Source organism: Peromyscus californicus, unplaced genomic scaffold, assembly GCF_007827085.1.
Source record: "Peromyscus californicus insignis strain IS unplaced genomic scaffold, ASM782708v3 Scaffold_6__1_contigs__length_162567912, whole genome shotgun sequence".
NCBI classification, from domain to species: domain Eukaryota; kingdom Metazoa; phylum Chordata; class Mammalia; order Rodentia; family Cricetidae; genus Peromyscus; species Peromyscus californicus.
Genome location: NW_026294584.1, coordinates 50,249,677 through 50,268,380, shown reverse-complemented (window position 1 = coordinate 50,268,380; position 18,704 = coordinate 50,249,677). Strand labels below are relative to the sequence as shown.

The window sequence follows — 18,704 nt, the reverse complement described above, 5'->3', positions numbered from 1 at the left end:
ATGGCATTCTCCTATATATCTCATTGAACTTGCTTATTTGTTTGCTTCTCTCTCCCCTCTGTGTCCCAGTCACCTGTATTCATTACACTCTCTCATGGTCCCCTTTCTGCTTTTATCACACACACGCACACGCACGCACACGCACGCACGCACGCACGCACGCACACGCACACGTATACACATACACACGTGTACACACAGGTACACATGAGCACACAATCACATACATGCATACTCACGTGTAAACACGCACCTCCCACACATATATTTGTGTCATTATTAACTGAATGTTAGCTGGCGCACACCTCACTGCCATTGGACTGGCTGTTACTATAGCCCTTTAATTTCGCCCGAGTTTCGTTACAGCTCTCCCTTCTGTGGTCATTTGTCATGGTGACGTTTCATGTCTAACACCGCACACGATACTCCAGCCACGTTACCGTCACGTTAACGTGACTGGATGTTAAGAGAATGTAATTGAGAAGTGTTTTACTGTGAATTTCATTAGGGTGTTGAGGAAGGGACTCTGTGGTACATATCAGAAGGCATGCAAGCTGTGGAGTCGGGTGGTTTGGGCTGACGCCGTGGCCCCGGGGCTCACTGGTCACGCTTCCCTGAGGCGATGACTCATTACCAGCGTGTCAGCTCCCGGACATTATACGTGAATTCCCCAGACCTTGTTTGCTCACAGGAACCTATGTGAATGCCAGAGGTGGATGAGTTACTCTGTCTTTCCCTGTCAGGATGCTTCAGGGGTGCCGACTGGCAGGGCCTCTGGAGTGCTGCACATATGCACATACACGCACCATCATTTCATTTCACCCCACCAACCCCAGCAGGAAAAGCAGCAGCAAACTGCATGTCATCAAGCTGCTGTGGTCTGCCAGAATGCCAGACTAGAAGTATGTATTTGAATCTACGTGTTTGCTCATCTTCAGGATCTGGATTATAAACTGTTAGGAATCGGGACCCATTAAATGGCTGTTTTCACTGCAGCTGACTCAGTGTACACTGTGATCAGCATTGAGTCTGGGAAGGATAAGCTGATGGACGCCAAGTGAAGCCCCTCCGGGTAGTGAGCTCAGCCCTCCTGGCGTCCTCCAGTGAGTCTGCGGCGATTCCCCTAAACTTACAGCACTTGGCGCCTGTGACTGGGAGGGTGAGATGGAGCTCTGGCTTGGAACCTGTGATTTATTCTCTCAAGGAGCTTTAGGTGATTCCGCCTCACTAGAAGTCCCTTTTCAGGGGGAGACCTGGTGTCCTCTGGGAGAAATTAGGGAAGGGGATACTAACCCCAGTCATCTCAGCTAGAAATTGGAAGGGAGGGGTATTTCTACTGTCTCAGGAAATCTGTTTTCTCAGCAGCTCACACGAATATGGAAAGACTGACCCACCAACCAGAGACCTTGCATGGGGCTGACCTAGGCCCTCTGCACATATGTTACAGTGTGTAACCTGGTCTTCTTGTGGGACTCCTGACAGTGGGAGCAGGGACTGTCTCTGACTCTGTTATCTCCTTTTGGGACCCTATTCCTCATACTGGGTTGCCTCGTCCAGCCTTGGTGTGTGTGTGGGGTGCCTAGTCTTGCTAGGGCTTTGATGTGCCGTGGCTGGCTGATGTACATGGGAAGGCTGCGCTTTTCTGGGGCTGGGGGAGAGGGAGTGGGTGGGAGGAGGGGAGGGACTGGGGAAAGGGGAGGGGGGCTGTGACCAGGCTGGGAAGAAATGAATTAATTAGTCAGTTAATAAAATTTAAAAAAAAAGAAAGCAATATGGAAGCTGGGCAAGAACCGTGGGGTGGGTGGAGAAGTATGGAATGTTTGATGGTAAACAGGGATTGTTGGGGAAAAAAAAATTAGCCAGGACAGTTTTGCTTCCAAAACACCAGAGGACAGTGGAGCAAAGTAGATGGTGTTGGTACAGCTTGGGAAGAGTCTGTCTAGCTGAAGGCTAGGTGGAGAGAGGACGCCTGCACCTGCGCAGAGTGTAGCTGAGTCTGCATTCTGGCTGCCGAGTGCTCAAGGCAGAGCTGAGGCACCCAGTCAAAGTGTCAGCCAACACTGGAAGCAATGAGGCCACCGCTGTAGCTTGGCAGGTACAGCTTTCCATGACCCTAAGAACTGGTGCCTCGGGAGATGTGGTCCTCTCTGTGTACTTGCTTATATCGAAGTCCCAGAACTTCGGGGAGAACCTCGCAAGGGACTGGGGGCTGGCACCACAGATGACAGTCTGTCCCACACATGCTCTGGCTTGCAGAATCTCTAGTCACTAGAAGGAGGTCTGCTCGCCAGTGGCCAGGCAGGAGACCGCTCAGTATTAGATGCTGTGGTGGGGCTTTGTGCTGTTAGGCAGTGCGGAGGTGTTCTGAAGAAGTTTTGATAGAAGAGGGAATAAATTCAGTGACAGAAGAAGGCTCTACAGCACAGCAGCTCTTGGTTATGAACTTTTAAAGTAGAATTTAAAATAGATGCTCTATCAGGATTTCTTGGCCTTGAACAACATATAGTGTGCTTTTAAAGCGTATCCTACTTTGATAAATAAATACAGGTCATGTCTAACCACATCTGGCCATGCTTTTATATAACCAAAATGAAAAGTATGATTAAGTACAATAGCCTTCTATAGTAAATATCATTTCACTATCTATAGATTATTCTACAAAGCAAAAACATGGAGTAGGTGGGACCATGGGGTTTTCCTTTTGAGTTCGGAAAGCTTCTACCATGTATTCTGAGGGCTGTTTTGATTCACCGACCAATCCCACCACTACTTATGCTGCAGAAGGCAAAACTCTCCTTAAACTGAGAGAACTCAAGTCTTTGATACTGGCCAGGGAAGGATTACAAACCTTAGAAAAGCCTGTGAGTGTGTCCAGCATTTGAAAGCCATTTGTGGGGAGATAGCTATGATGAGAAGCAAGCCCTCGAGGACATTCCAGAATTATTCTTGCTTGGCTCTGACACCTCACGTCATGGTGAGCATTTTTCTGAAAATCTTTGATGCTCAGGAGACCACATTTTCTCATAAAACCTTTCCATCTGTCATGTAAGCTGGCTTTGAGGAGATAAGGGTGAGGAGGGGCTCCAGTGCCTCATGCTGGACACACGGGGTTCCTGGGGGACACTGTAATCCCGGAGGGTGTGCTGCCAGGTCCCTGCCATGTCTTGCCATTTTGGTTCAGGATTTGCAGAGCAGTTCGCCGACTACATCTTGATATTACACAGAGCATATACTGCTGTGCTCATCTCTGAACCATCACAGTTGTCCTATTTGGGGAATAAAAAAACCTCCCCCTTCCTCCTCTCTCTCCCTCTCTCCTTCTCCCTCCCTTCACTTGCAGTATGCGCTGTATACTCTTACTCAGTGATGCCCTGGCCATTTCCAGTCACAGTCAGCACCGAAGGCCACTCCTCCAATTGTTCTCGGCTGGCCTTTGTTTTTCTCCTTCTCGTGTTTTTGTTTTTATAGATCAGTGTTTCTCATCTCTTGGTGAAATGAGTCTCCTTGCAATTACCACTGCCCCAGTCGGCTCAGACTGCTGTAACACAATACCATAAATGGCGTGGCTTAGAAACAACAGAAATTTATTTCTTACTGTTCCGGAGGCTGAGGCAGCCAAGATCAAGGTGCTGGCAGATGTGGTGTCTTGTGAGGGATGCCTTTTGGTGCATGGAAGGAAGGTAGCTCCTCGCTGTGTTCTTGTGTAGTAGAATGGAAGATGTCTACTTTCAGCTCCTTATATGGGTACCAATCTTGTTATGAAGACTCCGCTGCCAAGGCCTAGTCACCTCCACCATGCCCCTGCCTGTTAACACCATATTGCAGGGTCACTGTAAACATGTGGACTTGGAGAGAGGGCACACAGAAACTTTAAAGTATGGTAACCATCCAATCAGAGTGCCCTTTTTCTTTGCTAATTAGCTGACAGACAAGCTTCTGCATGTCAGGGGTTATTTGGGGGCTCCTCTCTTCCCCAGAGGAGCTAAAGAACGGGACCAGCCATAACGCTGTCAGCAAGGCTGATGTTGAAGCTCCAGAGGGTTCGGCAGTGATGGTACCAGCAGGTGTAGTCCTCAGGCGGTATCTTTCCCCCAAGGAAACAGCCCCTCTGGACCCTGCTCAGATGCAGACGCGAAGCCACCGTGACTTCGGCAGGAGGGTCATTCAGAGCATCGCTGTCTCATGTGTCCCTTCCTGGTTTTCACTTGTCACCTTGGCAGGACTCTCCTTCAGCAACTTCAGAAGCTTCAGACTCTGGTGATGGGGAAGGTCTCTCGGACCTGCAAGTTAGCTGGCACACAGACCGGCACCTGCCTCATGGTGAGTTTCCCAAAGGGACTCCCTCCAGCCAGCTCCCTGTTTCCAGATTCCCCTACCTTGAAAATGCCAAGCGTGAATGAAGCCAGAGAGACCGTATATCCCGTTCCAAGGCTTCCCCTCTGCATGTCATTGCAGGGACATGACTGAGGGTGTGGTCTGTCCCCTGACTGAGGGGTGTTCTTCCTTCTCCCAGTGATCCCAGGTGGGTGGCTTGTCTCTGCAGGCCCGCTCCCCACAGTCTGGGGTCCATAGCTCCCCATGTTCTCTCCTCGCCTCCAGGTCGTTGTGCTGTGCTTCGCCGTTGCATTCGGCAGCTTCTTTCAGGGCTATGGGCCCTATCCTTCTGCCACCAAGATGGCCCTGCCCAGCCAGCATCGCCTGTCGGAGCCGTACACAGCCTCCGTGGGTAAGTCTCAGCTTCTTTCTTTGGCTTTCCCGGCTTTCTGCAAGGAATCTCATCGGGAAGCCCGATGTGTAGAAGTGGAGCTTCTTCATCTGCAGGTGGGGTGTTCTGGGAGGGGCCCCTGGCCTCCCTGGTGTGGCACCAGGAAAGCTCTGGCCTGCCCCCACCTTTGAGTTCTGGTCTGGGGGATGTGGCTTTGGAAGACTGGAGAGTAAGGAGGATGTTTAGTTTTTCTGACCTCCCGTGGTCACTCTTGTGTCTCCGACTCCCCGAGTGGAATTATATGCTATTGTAGTAAGAGTTTACAGCAAAATTAAAGAATTGGTCTGTCTCATGCCCGAGACTTAGAGAAGTCGGAGGCTCTGGTGTTCTCGTAGGCAGGATAACCTGTCCTCCCCTTGGCCAGTGATGTCTTTGGAGTATTTGGAAAATAGAAGGATGACAAAGAAGGACTATCCACAGATTGGCACAGCTGTGTTAGTAACAGCTCACACAGAGTTAGGAAACACAGGATTTGGGGAAGGGACAATTTTGCCATCCCCAAAATGTCTGTGGATTTCAAGTTAGGTATATCCAGGCCACATACATGATAAAATGGATTCCATTAAGATAATTTCAGTGGCTTGTTGGAAAGTTTCTTTCCTGAGGGAAATAGCTCTAAATTTCGGAAGCTAATGGGCACATAGTTTCTATGTCCAGGAAATGGCTACAGAGTCATCTAGCTGTGTGACTGTCCCATAATGCAACAGAAGAGATTGTCTCCCTCTGACTTGCTGGGTTGGCTTTGGGCTGTCTCTGCAGATTCTAAGACCTGCTTTCTGGGGATGCCTCCTCATTCAGCTGGGTTTTGACAGCTCCAAGTGTTTGACCCACATTTTCCATGAATTGTTTTCCCTGAGACAGTTATGGGAAGGGATGAAAGAAGTTGTCCTTAACGCCAGTGATGGGGGAATTTGGCTTTGCATTGGTTTGCTTTATGTTGCTCTTCCAGCCTGTATAATTGCTATAATTTTTGATGCATAAACCCTGAAACCTGAAGCCACTACAGAAAGCCAAACCCAGCTGGCACTCCCCATCCCAGAGGATGGGAGCATGTTGTCATCTGCCGTTGGCCTTGGGCATTTAGAGTGAAGAGCATGTGTGGGCATCCTGTGTTATTTTGCTAATATCTGTGGCTCTGTTCTTTCTTCAGTGAAATCCAGGAACCTGCTAATCTATGAGGAACATTCTCCCGTGGAGGAGTCATCCAGTCCAGCCTCAGCTGGAGAGCTTGGGGGCTGGGACAGAGGCTCCTCCCTGCTCAGGGCGTCGGGGCTTGAGGCCCTGCCAGAGGTGGATCTTCCCCACTTCATCATCTCCAACGAGACCAGCTTGGAGAAGTCAGTGCTGATGGAGCTTCAGCAACACCTGTGAGTCGCGTAGGTGCAGATCTGGTGACTGATGATGGAGTAGGAGTGAGCCCTTGCAGGGGGCACACTCTCCCAGAGCTCTCTCAGGACCCGTCTTAAGCGCTAGCACTGGGGAGATTCAGCTATGGCTGTTAGCAGGGAAAAGGTCTAGGTTGAGCTAATCTCGTATCCACATCATCAACCCAGAGCTGGCAGCGATGACCCCGTAGAGCAGGAGGGGATGTGAGTTCTTTCAGTCATGATCTCAGTTTTTCTCTCAGAGTGACCAGATGTGGTAGCTCATACCTTTAAACCTAGCGTTCGGGAAAGTCAGTCATTCAAGGCCAGCCTCAGCTTCATAGTGAGTTCATGGTTAGTTCATAGAGCTATATGAGATCCTGTTTCCAAAAAAAAAAAAAAAAAAGCCTGGTGACATCAGAGAGCTTGTTCTGCAAATGCACTTTTGATCCAGTTCTATAGTTTCCTTCTCACTAGAGAGGAAAAGAATGTCATGCTGGGTGGGTATCAATATAATTAATGGTTGATTAATGTATTGATTACATGTCAGCGCACAGGAATTAGCTGTAACTGTAGATGGAATGCCCTTTGTGTAAAATGCTTGGGACCACAAGGTGTGTGGAATAGTTTCCAGGTGTTGGAATATTTGCATATACATCATGAGGTGTCCTGGGCATGAGACCCAAGTCTAAACATGCAGTTTACGTTAGGTTAGAAAGTTTCCATTCTTAGCAGTTTGGGGACTGGTGATGCTCAGCCTGTATACATTTATACATTTGTATTGAGGGACAGTGCTGATGAAACACTGTATTTTTTCCACATTGAAAATCATCCATTTATGGCTCCAGTTCTCCACACATTGTTCCTCTCACATATCTGGGTGTGGGGACCCTTTTGAAATCATCATGGATGATGTGATCTTAAGGTACTGTTGTTGTGCGTGGCGGCACTTGGGGACGCTGATCAGCATGGGAAGCACGTGTGCACCCTCTACCCTCTGGGTGATGTGTAGTGAAACTGATGAATTAGCTAATCTGTGCTTCTAGATGGCCCAGAAATAGGGCTGCTCCAGGGTCAGTAGCAAAGATTTCGTTTCGGATTCTTCACTTCTTTCCTCACTCTGTGCAGCAGAGTTCATAACCCTATGTACTTTTATATGTATGCATGACATGCACGTGTTTAACACTTACTAATACTAACCACCACCTGTGTGTGTCATCATAACAAACCTTGTCAGTATCCCAAGATGCACAGCCCTAACTTTATTCCCATTATGGAGAGAACCTGGAGCCAGTATTGGAAGCCCTGGGAGATTGAGCTGTTGGATAACACAGCTCATAGTCCAGTCTGCTCTCCTAGCTCAGTGTTTGGAAGCCCCATTCAGATCTCTCAGTTTACCATGATGTCTCCCAAATCATAAAGCCTCCCTGACTCCTTTCATAATGCTGGAGACTTTGATCATGTATCTACTTTATGGTATATATTGTGTATTATTTTAAGTTGATTCATTTAAAAAAAAAAGTCCTTGTCTGGATTCTTAATTCTAGAGCAGGTATCAGCCCTTCTCCTCCTGCGTTCTCCTTCCCAAAACTTACAGCATTGAGGCCATTCAGAAACAGGGAACAGCTATGAATGTGAAATAAGTCAGCATCAAACTACTGTGGTGGCGCACGCCTTTAATCCCAGCACTCAGGAGGCAGAGGCAGGCGGATCTCTGTGAGTTTGAGTTTGAGGTCAGCCTGGGCTACAGAGTGAGTTCCAGGACAGGCACCAAAGCTAAACAGAGAAACCCTGTCTTGAAAAACAAAACAAAAACAAAACAAAAACAAACAAACAAAAACTACTGTGGGTCTCCTGGGCCCAGATGAAGGTGGGAATGTTTCGGTGGGCATGTGACTAGTGGCAGATTCAAGGAGCCAAGAATAACACTAGGGGTTTAACAGAGTCTGCCAGGGTCAGCCCACAAAGGCATGACTGAATCAGGATGTGGAGTCTGAGGACTGTAGCAGAATCCAGTGGCTAACACTTCTTTCTCCGTTTGATGTCTTCACAGGGTCAGCAGCAAACTGGAAGGGAACGAAACGCTCAAAGTCGTAGAGCTGGAGAGGAGAGTGAATGCCACCTTCTGAGGAGCCCTCTCCGCCCTCCTCTTCCCCTAACTCCAGCTGCGCGTCCCCAGACTGCCTTGCCCATACGCTTCCCCTTCACCCCTGGATCTTGAGGAGGATGTGGACTAGTGCTAGTGGCTTGAGATGGGAGGCCAGGCTGGGGGTTTCTGCTTTACGTCCGTCCCCAATGGCTCTACCCAGAAGGGAGCCGGCGCCTCTCCATCCCTTTCTCTTACTGCCATAGGAAATTATTTTAGGGGTGAGGGAGGGGTGGGACGAACAGGCTTGTTTCCACCAGTACCCAGAAGATACTGCCTGATTCTTCCCGGTGAGGTGTGACTCTTGCGAAGGAGACAGGACTCGTGTCCAGTTGAGACCCCAGACTCTGGCCACAAATATGCCACACACGCGCCAGGGAGTGGCAAAGCACTGACTTCTGACCCCTCTTGCTCACTGGGACTCCAGTGTGACCCTGCCCCCACTGAGAGTACCCAAGTGTCATTCCAGTCTTCTCTCTCCCGTTCTGCCCCCTGGAGCCCTTATTGACTGCTGGCACAGGCAGACGGGACTCCCACCATTTTTTCAGGCCGCAAGTGCAATTCCTGAAGGCATCAGGCTCTTCTCCTCCAGGCCACCCTGCCCACTGTGTTGCTTGTAGGATACCCCCTGACCCACCCACCCACCCACACACCACACACAGCCTGCATCCCCACGGGACAGTAGCTCTGGCTCCCTGGCCTCCCCTTTCTATTTGTAAATAGTATTTATTAGCTTGCTGACGCTCCCCGCTGACTGTAGCAAAGAAATTCCATGACCCCTTCCAACAAGCGAAGAATTCTGTTGGCCTTTGGAACAGGAGAGTCCCCAGGATCTGGGACCCCTAGTATTTCTAGTTGATGCCTTATTTTCTCCTTTTCCTTTCTTTTTAAAATTGGGGACCTATAAGATAATCACTGCTGGGAGGTCCCCTTGAGCACGTGTCCCCTGTTGGATGAATACATGGGGAGTGATGGAACACTGTCTTCTTGCTCAGGCGCCGGGCTCTATGGCCGCGTGTTTTCTTTTCTCTCTCTGTGTTGCTGGATCAGAGACGGGGAAGCCGTGCCCTGACAATAGGCCTTGCTGACAACCTTGCTAGCTTGTCGTGCATCCTGCGTGCCCTCCTCCCTCCCTCCCTCTCTCCTTCCCTCCCTCCCTTCTGCCCTCTCTCCACCTGCCTTAAGTAGGGGGGGCTGGAGTTGGTGGTATTTGTGCACCCACAGTCATACCTTTTACAGTCAGGTTTGGCTACTTTGCAGCTCACCCAAAGAGATACAACGAACCCCCAAACTCCTTTCCTTTTTTTATGATTAAAAAGTAAAATTTGTAGTTAAAAAAAAAAAAACCCTTTTCTCTTTCATACAAATAAGAAATGGAAATTACTCTTTTATTGTATAAGATAGAAGACTCTTTTTAAGCGTTTTTTCTCCCCAACTTGTAAAAGATTTTATGTAAGAAATGTGCTTACACTTTGTATTTTATTTTTAGCAGCAGCTGAAGGGCCTTTAGTTTTGGCCTCTCTCTCTCTCTCTCTCTCTCTCTCTCTCTCTCTCTCTCTCTCTCTCTCTCTCTCTCTCTCATTTTTTTCCTCTGTCATCTATGTGACCGTTAGAGCCTGTATAAGAGGGATTATGACCACACTGGCCCTTGCGTTCTGTGTCACATACAGGATTCGGTGCCGTTAGTGTTTGCTGTCATGCCCCATGAGCAGCTTCCTGTTTGGTCTGCTCAGGTCATCATAGCGAGTGTTCCCTCCCTCCCTCCCTCCCTCCCTCTCCCTCCCTCCCTCCCCCTCTCTCTCTCTCCCTCTTTCCTTCCCTCCCTTCTGCAGTGGGTTCCTAGCTGGCAGATGTCCAAGCTCACTTGTGATGTGTGAGACCCACCTCAAGGCCACTGTGATCCTGGCAGCCCTGCTGCCCACAGGGCTGTCCCTGTCCCTTACACTCGGATGCCTGGACTGTACAGAGAGGAGAGTGGCTAGTGACCTGCTTCTGCTTCCTTTTGGTCTTCTCTCTTCCTTCGCTCTTCCTGGGCCTGGCCCATCCTGTTCTTTACAGTGCCAGATGTTTGTGCACAGTAAACATAAAAAATGCTGATGAGAGCCTAAGAAGGGGGAAAAAAAACAGGATGAGGTGGTATTTGTGTGATGAGAAAGGGAGAGTTTGCAATAGAGGGCTGAAGTGGAGTTTTCGGCTGTTGTATACATCTGCTGAACCGAACCTCTTTTTTTTTTTTAATGTGCCTGGAGAGCCAGGGTGGAGACCCCGTTTGTGGATGAGGGGGGAGAAGGAACTGTCTAGTCCTATCTGGTTCTCCGAGGACTTTGTTTTCTTCTCTACCTACTCTTTTGGATGCCACTGTCTCCAGACAGCAGGGCCCTTTGTCTGTGGGACATGGGCCTTCCAGAATAGAATCTGTAACTGGAGACATGGGACATTAGCCAGAGAACTCAAACAGCCCTTTAAAGGAGCTCTCAGCAGCCCACACTGCCCTCTGCTCCTGGCGTGGTGAGGAAAGGGGACCAAGGGGTGATCCCTCTGCGATATTCAGTGCAGTCAGGGGACCCAGAGTGGCATAAGACAGGATGGGTTGCAAGTAATTAATGGATGTGTGCACACTTTCTGTTCAGAGTTTAAGGCTAGAGTATCAGTTTTTCCCACCAACTGAGCTGGGCCCCAGACCAGTCAATAACTTATGGATGTATCTGAAGGTTTTGAATAGTGGCGGGCTTTAACACCTTGAATTGAAATTTTGAAAATACCCAAGACCGCTAGACTCTTAGAGAAGCCAGAACAATTAGCCTGCTGGTTGTATTTTCTATTCTATAAACAGCCCCCCCCACACACACACACACTTTAAAATCACTTTAGTGATGGAGATGTCTTGCAAAGACTTAGAGAACAAGTCTTTTTTTTTTTTTTTTTTTTTCCTGTAGATGAGACCTGAGTAACCCAGTTGCCCCTCCCTCCCTCGGGGCTTTTCAGAGCTCCCAACTTCACACTGGGAAATGGATCTTGCAAATGAGAGGAGTCAGCACCAGCACTGAGGGAGAGCCTCTGAAGTGTCAGGACTCTGGAGTGTAGCTCACAGAAAGGAAGCATTCTATAAAAATCTGACAGCTGAACTCAGTTGCTCCTTTCTGGCAGAAGGTGGGGGTGGGATCTGACATCAGTACAGGCAATTAGATAACCTTTCTGTCCATGGACGTGATTTTGTGGATTGGGAAAACAGCTTTGGGGCCACATTACTTAACAAGCTATACATACCAGGTTAATAGGTACCCCCTTTCAATCACCAGTTCCACTCGAGTGCCTATGGCTATGAATCTTATGTCTACCTACAGTAGGGATATTAGACCGACTCCTCTTCATGCCGGTACAGAGTCCACGTCCATCATTTTTACCACAGGCATTTTGTTAAAATTCTTTCTAGCACTTTGTGTCCCCTCCATCCCATGTACTCAGGCCCAGAAAAAGCAGCAGAACAGAATTAGAAGTGTCTCTCAGCCAGCTCCTGTAGATATAGGTGCCTTGTGAGGTGTATATGTGAACCCAGCAGAGAAATGGAGACATCTTGTCCCCACATGAGGAGTGGACATCTGCCTGATCCTTGCCAACATGGAGGCATGGAAATGGGAGAAGACACTTTTAGTATGTTGTAGAATAAGAGGGACTTGGAAAACCAGTTTGTCAATAGCCATTCAGAAGACTCAAGTACTTACTACTAATGCTAGTTCTCTCTCTCTCTCTCTCTCTCTCTCTCTCTCTCTCTCTCTCTCTCTCTCTCTCTCTCACACACACGCACACGCACACGCACACACACACACACACACACACACACACACACACACACACCCCTCTCCTCGATACTTATGCCTCCAATGTGCCTTGTATCTGAAACCAGGATGACAGGAATCTCCTGTCCCTGGAAAGTGTCACATGTTACTATATAGTATTAGGTTGAAGTTGGGGATGGGCGCTTTCTCCAGAGACTCAGAGATGGTTCCCTACAAATGAGCCACTATTAGATTTGCCTATCAGGGGAGAAGAAATGGGGTTATATCCATTAGGAAAATGTAGATAGAGGTGCAATCACATCAAAAATGTGGCCAGCCAGGATTAAAGGTATTCTAAATCCTCACCATAGAGCATTTTCTGGACGCAAAGGCACTAGCCCATTTGAAGATTAATGCTCTGTGCCTCTGGGCCAAAAGGTCGGCACTCTGAGCTAGGGAGAAAAACATTAACGGTTGTTTGTAGCATCATAAAATTCCGGACTGCCTTACTTTGTCGTGGTTTCTAGAAGGAAAGAGATATTATTTCCTGAGTATTTACTGAAGTGTTGAGTGTTGTGCTAAGTAAGCTTTGAGCCTCTGAACTTGATTGAAACAGAGAGCGAGGGTGGCTTGTTGCCATGAGAAGTAAATGCAGTGGGAGGCATGGTAGTTTGTGGAGTCGTTCCTGAGGACACACAGACTGTGTCTGGCTCTCTGGGCAGAAACAGCTCACCCACTGCAGTGGCCCCACTCAGCACTGTGCAGTGCTCAGCTCTTGGCCTGTCTCTGAGATGCCATCTGCAGGTCTGTCTTCTGCCCTTCTCATCCTACCTTTTGAGAGCACAGCTCATAGGCTTTGCATCTGGGTGAAGGGAACCCGGGGGTTCAGACTCCATTTCTCTGCTTCTCAACAGCAGGGTGGCACTCATGGCCTGCACAGCTTAGAGACTGTCCCTCTCGAATAAAGCCCAGTATGGTCTATGGAAAACACCAGCACTCGGACACACTGTGGGTGACCCCTCCTATACAGTAGAGAGCAGAGTCCAGATGGTGGTGTAGTCATCGGTCAGCTTTCCTTGCCTGGACTGGCAACCGACTGTGGCTCTCTTTTGAAACCCTTAAGTCAGCATTGTTTGAATCCAAGTACATTGCGAGTCTGTCACCTGACCTGTTGCACTGTTTTATGACTTCTTATCCTTCATCATAGCTAATTAAATACCAAAAAAATAATAATAATAAAATAAAAAAGCTTTGTAGTATACTTGTACTTAGTTTGGGAAAAAAATGAAATTGTAATGCATTTGTATTTCCATTTCTTGCAAATAAATATTTTTCTTAGTCAAATGTTGTCCAGTCTTTAAATCCTGGGAACCTGGTTTCAAAGGCATTTGACTCTGTGTGTGTGTGTGTAACCATTTCTCCTGATTACCAAGATGAACTGAAAAGGGAGGCTCAGGCCTGCAATTTTTACGTTCTGTGGTGCTAAATCTGAGTCTCCACTGGAGGAATATTGAAAACCGTAATTGTTTTTTCAGCCAGTGGCAGAGCATCAGTTTTCTCCTGGGGTTCATGCCGCCCGGCTGCTCTGTTTGTTGTCTCCTCCAGCTCGTCCCTAACTACATTTCCAGAATCTATGGGTTGGATTTTGCTTTGCCCCAGTCTGGAGGCTTTGAGACTGATGCGTTGGACCTGAGCCAAGAAGGAACTGGCCTTCCTCCTAGGCGCAGTTGCGGAGGAGGCCTCGCAGACTTGTGCTCCAGAAATGCTGAGGAAATGGCTGGCAAAGGTCAGTGCATGCAAGCACCATGATCTGCATGGCCTTGCACGCTCCAGATCGATTTTCTCTACTCAGAGAGCAGGGGTTTCGCTGAACCCCAGAAGGAGCGCCCCACAAAAACTGTTTAAGGAAGGGAGGGTTGGCTTTAGCTCCCAGTTTAGGGTACAGTCCAGCACGGTGGGGAAGTCGATGCAAGGCAGCTGTCACATCGCATCTGTAGTCAGCGAGGGACGGATGCTGCTGCCCACCCCAGATTCTCACTTTCATTCAGCCTAGGAAGGAATCCAAGCCCGTGAAACTATGTAACTCACAATAACGTGGGTCTTCCCTATTCGGTTACACCTTTGGGAAAACACCCACAGACACACCTAGGTGTGCTCCCAAGGTGATTCTAATCCCCTTCATGGTTGACAATGAACACTGATTACCATGCACTCTAAGGTCATGGACCATGTTTACCTGGAGGAAAGAAAGTTTATTTTCATTCTCTTAGTGTCATGCCTAGCCCGGCTTCCTGCTTGGGTGTACAACAATCTCCCTTATCCTTCGCCTTGAGCAACTTGGCCTCCTTCTGCTCTTACAGAGAGGCCTTTCCCTCACACTGCCTTGTTACGCAAGTTTCCTGGCCCACATACCATTCTGCTTTGAGAACATTATGGGATGGGTCTTTTTGTTTGCTTGCTGACTTCTTTTTAAGAAAATATAAAATGTTTTAATACGGACTGAGAATCCTTTAAGATAGAAGTCACTTTATTATATTGAACTTACAAAAAATACCCCACTGCTAGTTTATTGCAGCCACTCAGACACTTACCCAGTCCCACACTCTGTACATCTCTATGAACTACGCGGACTGAATGACCATTCTGAAGCTATGAAGCTTCTCTTTACACTTGCACTGTCAGTTACACTTTTATACACTTATCCACCACATAAAACAGAAACAGCCATGATGGAGTTGAAGCTGGAGAAATAATTAGCTTTGTATCCTCTTAGGGCTCATGTGCCCTTTTGCCTGTATGCTATCCTCACTCATCATCTCTTATTACCCTTTCTTGCCAAAGAGATAATGGCACATACATGTTTACCTGCCACTGTATTTACTATAGCAAGGAACTGGCACTAACCTGTATTTTAAAAGTATACCCCAAAGACTATTTTCTGGAATCATTTTATAGTTTGTTAGAACATATTCCTTGGGCATTTCTGTAGCAAATTAGAGGCTGGTTCCAGACCTATGGGGATCTCACAGTGGCCTGCTGTGATTCCAGTGGCTGTAGTTCAGATTTTTGTTATCTCATGAAGTGGTGGTTGTTTTAGTGCCAAGAGGAAGAGCGGGACCTACAGGGAATATCCTGGCTGGTTCCTGGGTGAAGAAAGCAGGTGTCTCGGTGCCCAGTCCAGTGTTCAGGTTCCAGAATAAACCAGACCAGATCCTTCTGAAGATGGGGTATAGACTGGGAAACAGGGATCTAGTGAGAGGAAATGTTAGGTGGGGTTCAGAACAGCAATGTTTGTGGCTTCTAGCACTGGTCACTATTAACTCTCTGGCCTTGAGAAAAAAGGAGGTCCTTATTGAGTACCTGTTGCATACTGGAGGTGTATGTGTGGAGTGTGTGTGTGTGTGTGTGTGTGTGTGTGTGTGTGTGTGTGCATGTGCAGTGTGTGGTATGTGTGTGTGGTGTGTATGTGTGGTATATGTGTGGTGTGTGTTGTGCGGTGTGTGGTCTGTGTGTATGTGTATGTGTGTGTATACATGTGGTGTGTGTCTGAGTATGTGTATGTGTGTGTATATGTATGTGGTTTGTGTATGTGTATGTGTGTGGTGCGTGTGTATGTGTGTGGTGTGTATGTATGTGTGTGTGTGTGGTATGTGTATGTGTGTGGTGTGTGTGTATGTGGTTGTGTGTGTGTATATGTGTGGTTGTGTGATTGTGTGAGTGTACTTATTATCTGTTATATTATTTGATTCCTTCATAAGCTTCATGAAAGATGTATAATTAACCCCCTTTTACAGTGGAGGAAACTGGGATTTAGAGAAGGAAGGGCATACAATAAATCGGAGGTTTGAGTCCTGGCTTTTCTTGACTAGATGTATGGGTTTTTAACTCTTCCATTCTGGGCTTAGTCACTTGTAGACTTTTCTTTGTAAGACTAAAGGAGTATAGGCTGGGGCCTCACTCAGTTGGTAGAGCGCTGGCCTGCCATGTATGGAGCCCCATACCTCCTAAGTGAGCAGGGTGATGCACAGCCAGGGTGACTCATTCCTGCCTGTTACTTCCATAGTTCATCTGTCATCTGAATGCATGGCCTCTGGGGTAAGTGATGGTTGGCTGGGGGTAGGGATCAGGAGAATGAAAACAAAGGGAAAGAAACTGGATTGGTGGTGGACAAGGAGGTGTGGTGGGTGGTTAGTTTTACCCTGCCTGACCAAAAAAAAATGAAATATAAAGATATCTACACTGTCTTTTTTCATGACACTTCAATGGAATTGCAATCTGGAGCCCTTTCTTCCTCTTTCTAGGGATAAAACCTTCATGAATCTTAAAAATTATATTTGAAAAATCTGAAAACTGGGCCTGGTGGTGCATGCTTGTAATCCCAGTGCTTGGGAGGTAGAAGCAGGAGAATCAGAAGTTCAGGTCAACCTTGGCTCCATAATGAATTCAAGGTCAGACTGGGATACATGAGACCCTGACCCTGTCACAAAAGTGAAATAAATACAATCTGAATGACTCGTGTGGCATTAGGAGCAAGTGCCTTACCCGCAGGCCTTTCGGCAGCTGCTGGTCACTGAGAGCCTGTTGTGTATGTACCAGGCAGTTTTCTATGTAATCTGTGATGATAGCTTAGAAATAGGTTCATAGACGTGTGACTGATCCCTAGTAGGTTATGAGCGGATGTGCACAGAGCCTAGTCATGAGCCAACTGTTTCGACTTATCCCTGGAACAGTGAGATCACTTGGGCAGGGGAAAGGCTAGCTGCCCATAAGCCTCCAGTGGGATTACGTATATCCAGGAAGCAAAACTTCTTTGGACGATGCCTCTGCCATGTGTTTTTTTTTCTTAATATTTTCAGAACTGAGTTTTAACCCAGGATTTGGGAACCTCCCCATGGTGCCCACCTTCGTGGACAGAGAAAAAGAAGGAAGGCGGAACGCTTGCGTCACTTCCCGTAGATTTGTCCACGCTGCCACTTGGGGAGCTGATTACACTCGATCCCTCACCTTTGGTGGGACGGGCAGATGGCACAAGTTGATGTTGTCCCCCGACGGGCGCAGCTGTTGCAGATCACTTGGCAATATTCAAGCAGAGTTTTGGCCTCAAGAGGAGGCCATGTGTTCTCCTCCTCCTTTTAGGCTGCTGTTTTCAGACGGAGGGATAAAAATACCCATTGAGGAATACCATGAGAGCTGCCAGGGTGCTGCTGTGCTGTTCTCTGAGAAGTCTGTTTCAAAATGTTTAATGTTTCCTAGCCGAAAAGTATTTGGGCACCCGTGCCGCCAGTAACTAATACCCTCTTCAGTACTGCTACAAAACAGAAGTCAAGTTCAGGTCCTGACGGATGCACGAGGACTTCCACATGCCTGGAAGATTTAAAAAAAAAAAAAAAGCCTCCTCAAGACAAATTGTAAATGTAAAGCTATCTGTATAGTTAGGGATCTCGGGGAAAGAAAAGGTAGACTACATTCCCATAATGGTTCCCTTTTTTTTTGAGGGGGGTCTTGGTTCAGTCATTTAAATTTTTTCGATGCCTGAACTACAGTTTTAAAGCATGATTTAAGGTGGTTTAAAGTGCAAATAGACACAGCTAAGCTAAGAAGGTACAGTGGAGATGGTATTTGCCATGTCACATGGAAAATACTGTGCATTTGCACTCCAGTGCTTGATCAGGGACCCAAGCTGAACCGGAGAGAGAGAGTACAGAGAAAACCACATAGGGAGAGCATGGATGCCAACCAGGTAGAGAAAACGAGCTAGGGAGAGTGTGCTAGAAGCAGTGGAAGAATCCCTCCAAAACAGTTAAATTTAAAACATGATTGTGATACTACACACAGCTTTAAAATAATAGAGCCTTAATAAGCTTTTGTCGAAAAATAGCAGTCCATTGTTCCCCTTCCAAACAAGTCCCACTTAGAAGTAACCAGTTTCAATTTCTTGTGTTTACATGTTTGAATCATGCATCTACATTTCTAAAAATTACTTGAAATGCCAATTTTGAAGTCTTGTATTTGCATATTACAATATGTAAGGATTTAACCGTTTCCAACACAGAGAAACATAGCCGCATATCGCCTCTCGATTTCCCACTGGTGTTTGCATTCATATATAATGATGGAGATGTTTTCTTCTGTGGCTTGTAGCATTTTAAGATGAGATTTCCTTCTGTGTATAAATTTTCCTCTTTCCTGGGGTTAGTAATTGCCTTATTTTTCTTCCTTTCTTTTTTGACACTCTTTTATTAAGTGGTTTATTTCCTTAATAATTTCATAAATGTATATATACATTGTGATCATAGTCACACCCATGACCATCTTACTCTCCTCCCATTCACATTGTCCCTCTTCTTCTCATCAAGTCCCCTTTCTACTTTGATATCATTTTTGTTTTGCTTTGGTAACACACTAAGTTTATCCAGGACTTCCTGCATGAGCTTTGGTGGGGAGTTATTTACTGAAGCATGAGTAACTTACCTGTGGCATGAATCTTAAAAAGTCTTATTAATGAAAACAAACCTGGATCCAGGTATTGGGGTGAATGCTGGAAGATCAGAGAAGCAGAACAAGCCACAGCTTCCTCACCTTGCCAATTCCTCAGCTGATCCTGTTTCCTCAGACTGAAAGCCTCTGTGTTCTCATCCGAATGGGTCTCAGCA

At 47.2% G+C, this 18,704-nt stretch overlaps 1 protein-coding gene across 2 annotated transcripts in view; it reads left to right on the top strand.

Annotated features, from left to right (window-relative positions):
* Creb3l2 (cAMP responsive element binding protein 3 like 2) overlaps positions 1–13,389 on the top strand; it is a 119,800-nt gene extending 106,411 nt beyond the window's left edge. For both annotated transcript variants that reach the window (XM_052720923.1, XM_052720922.1), the window contains exons 9-12: positions 4,221–4,320; positions 4,600–4,726; positions 5,916–6,132; positions 8,183–13,389. In XM_052720923.1, the coding sequence (XP_052576883.1) occupies positions 4,221–4,320; positions 4,600–4,726; positions 5,916–6,132; positions 8,183–8,258 (520 nt within the window). In that variant the 3' untranslated portion in view covers positions 8,259–13,389. The remainder of the gene's footprint in view (positions 1–4,220; positions 4,321–4,599; positions 4,727–5,915; positions 6,133–8,182) is intronic.
* The last annotated feature ends 5,315 nt before the right edge of the window (positions 13,390–18,704 follow it).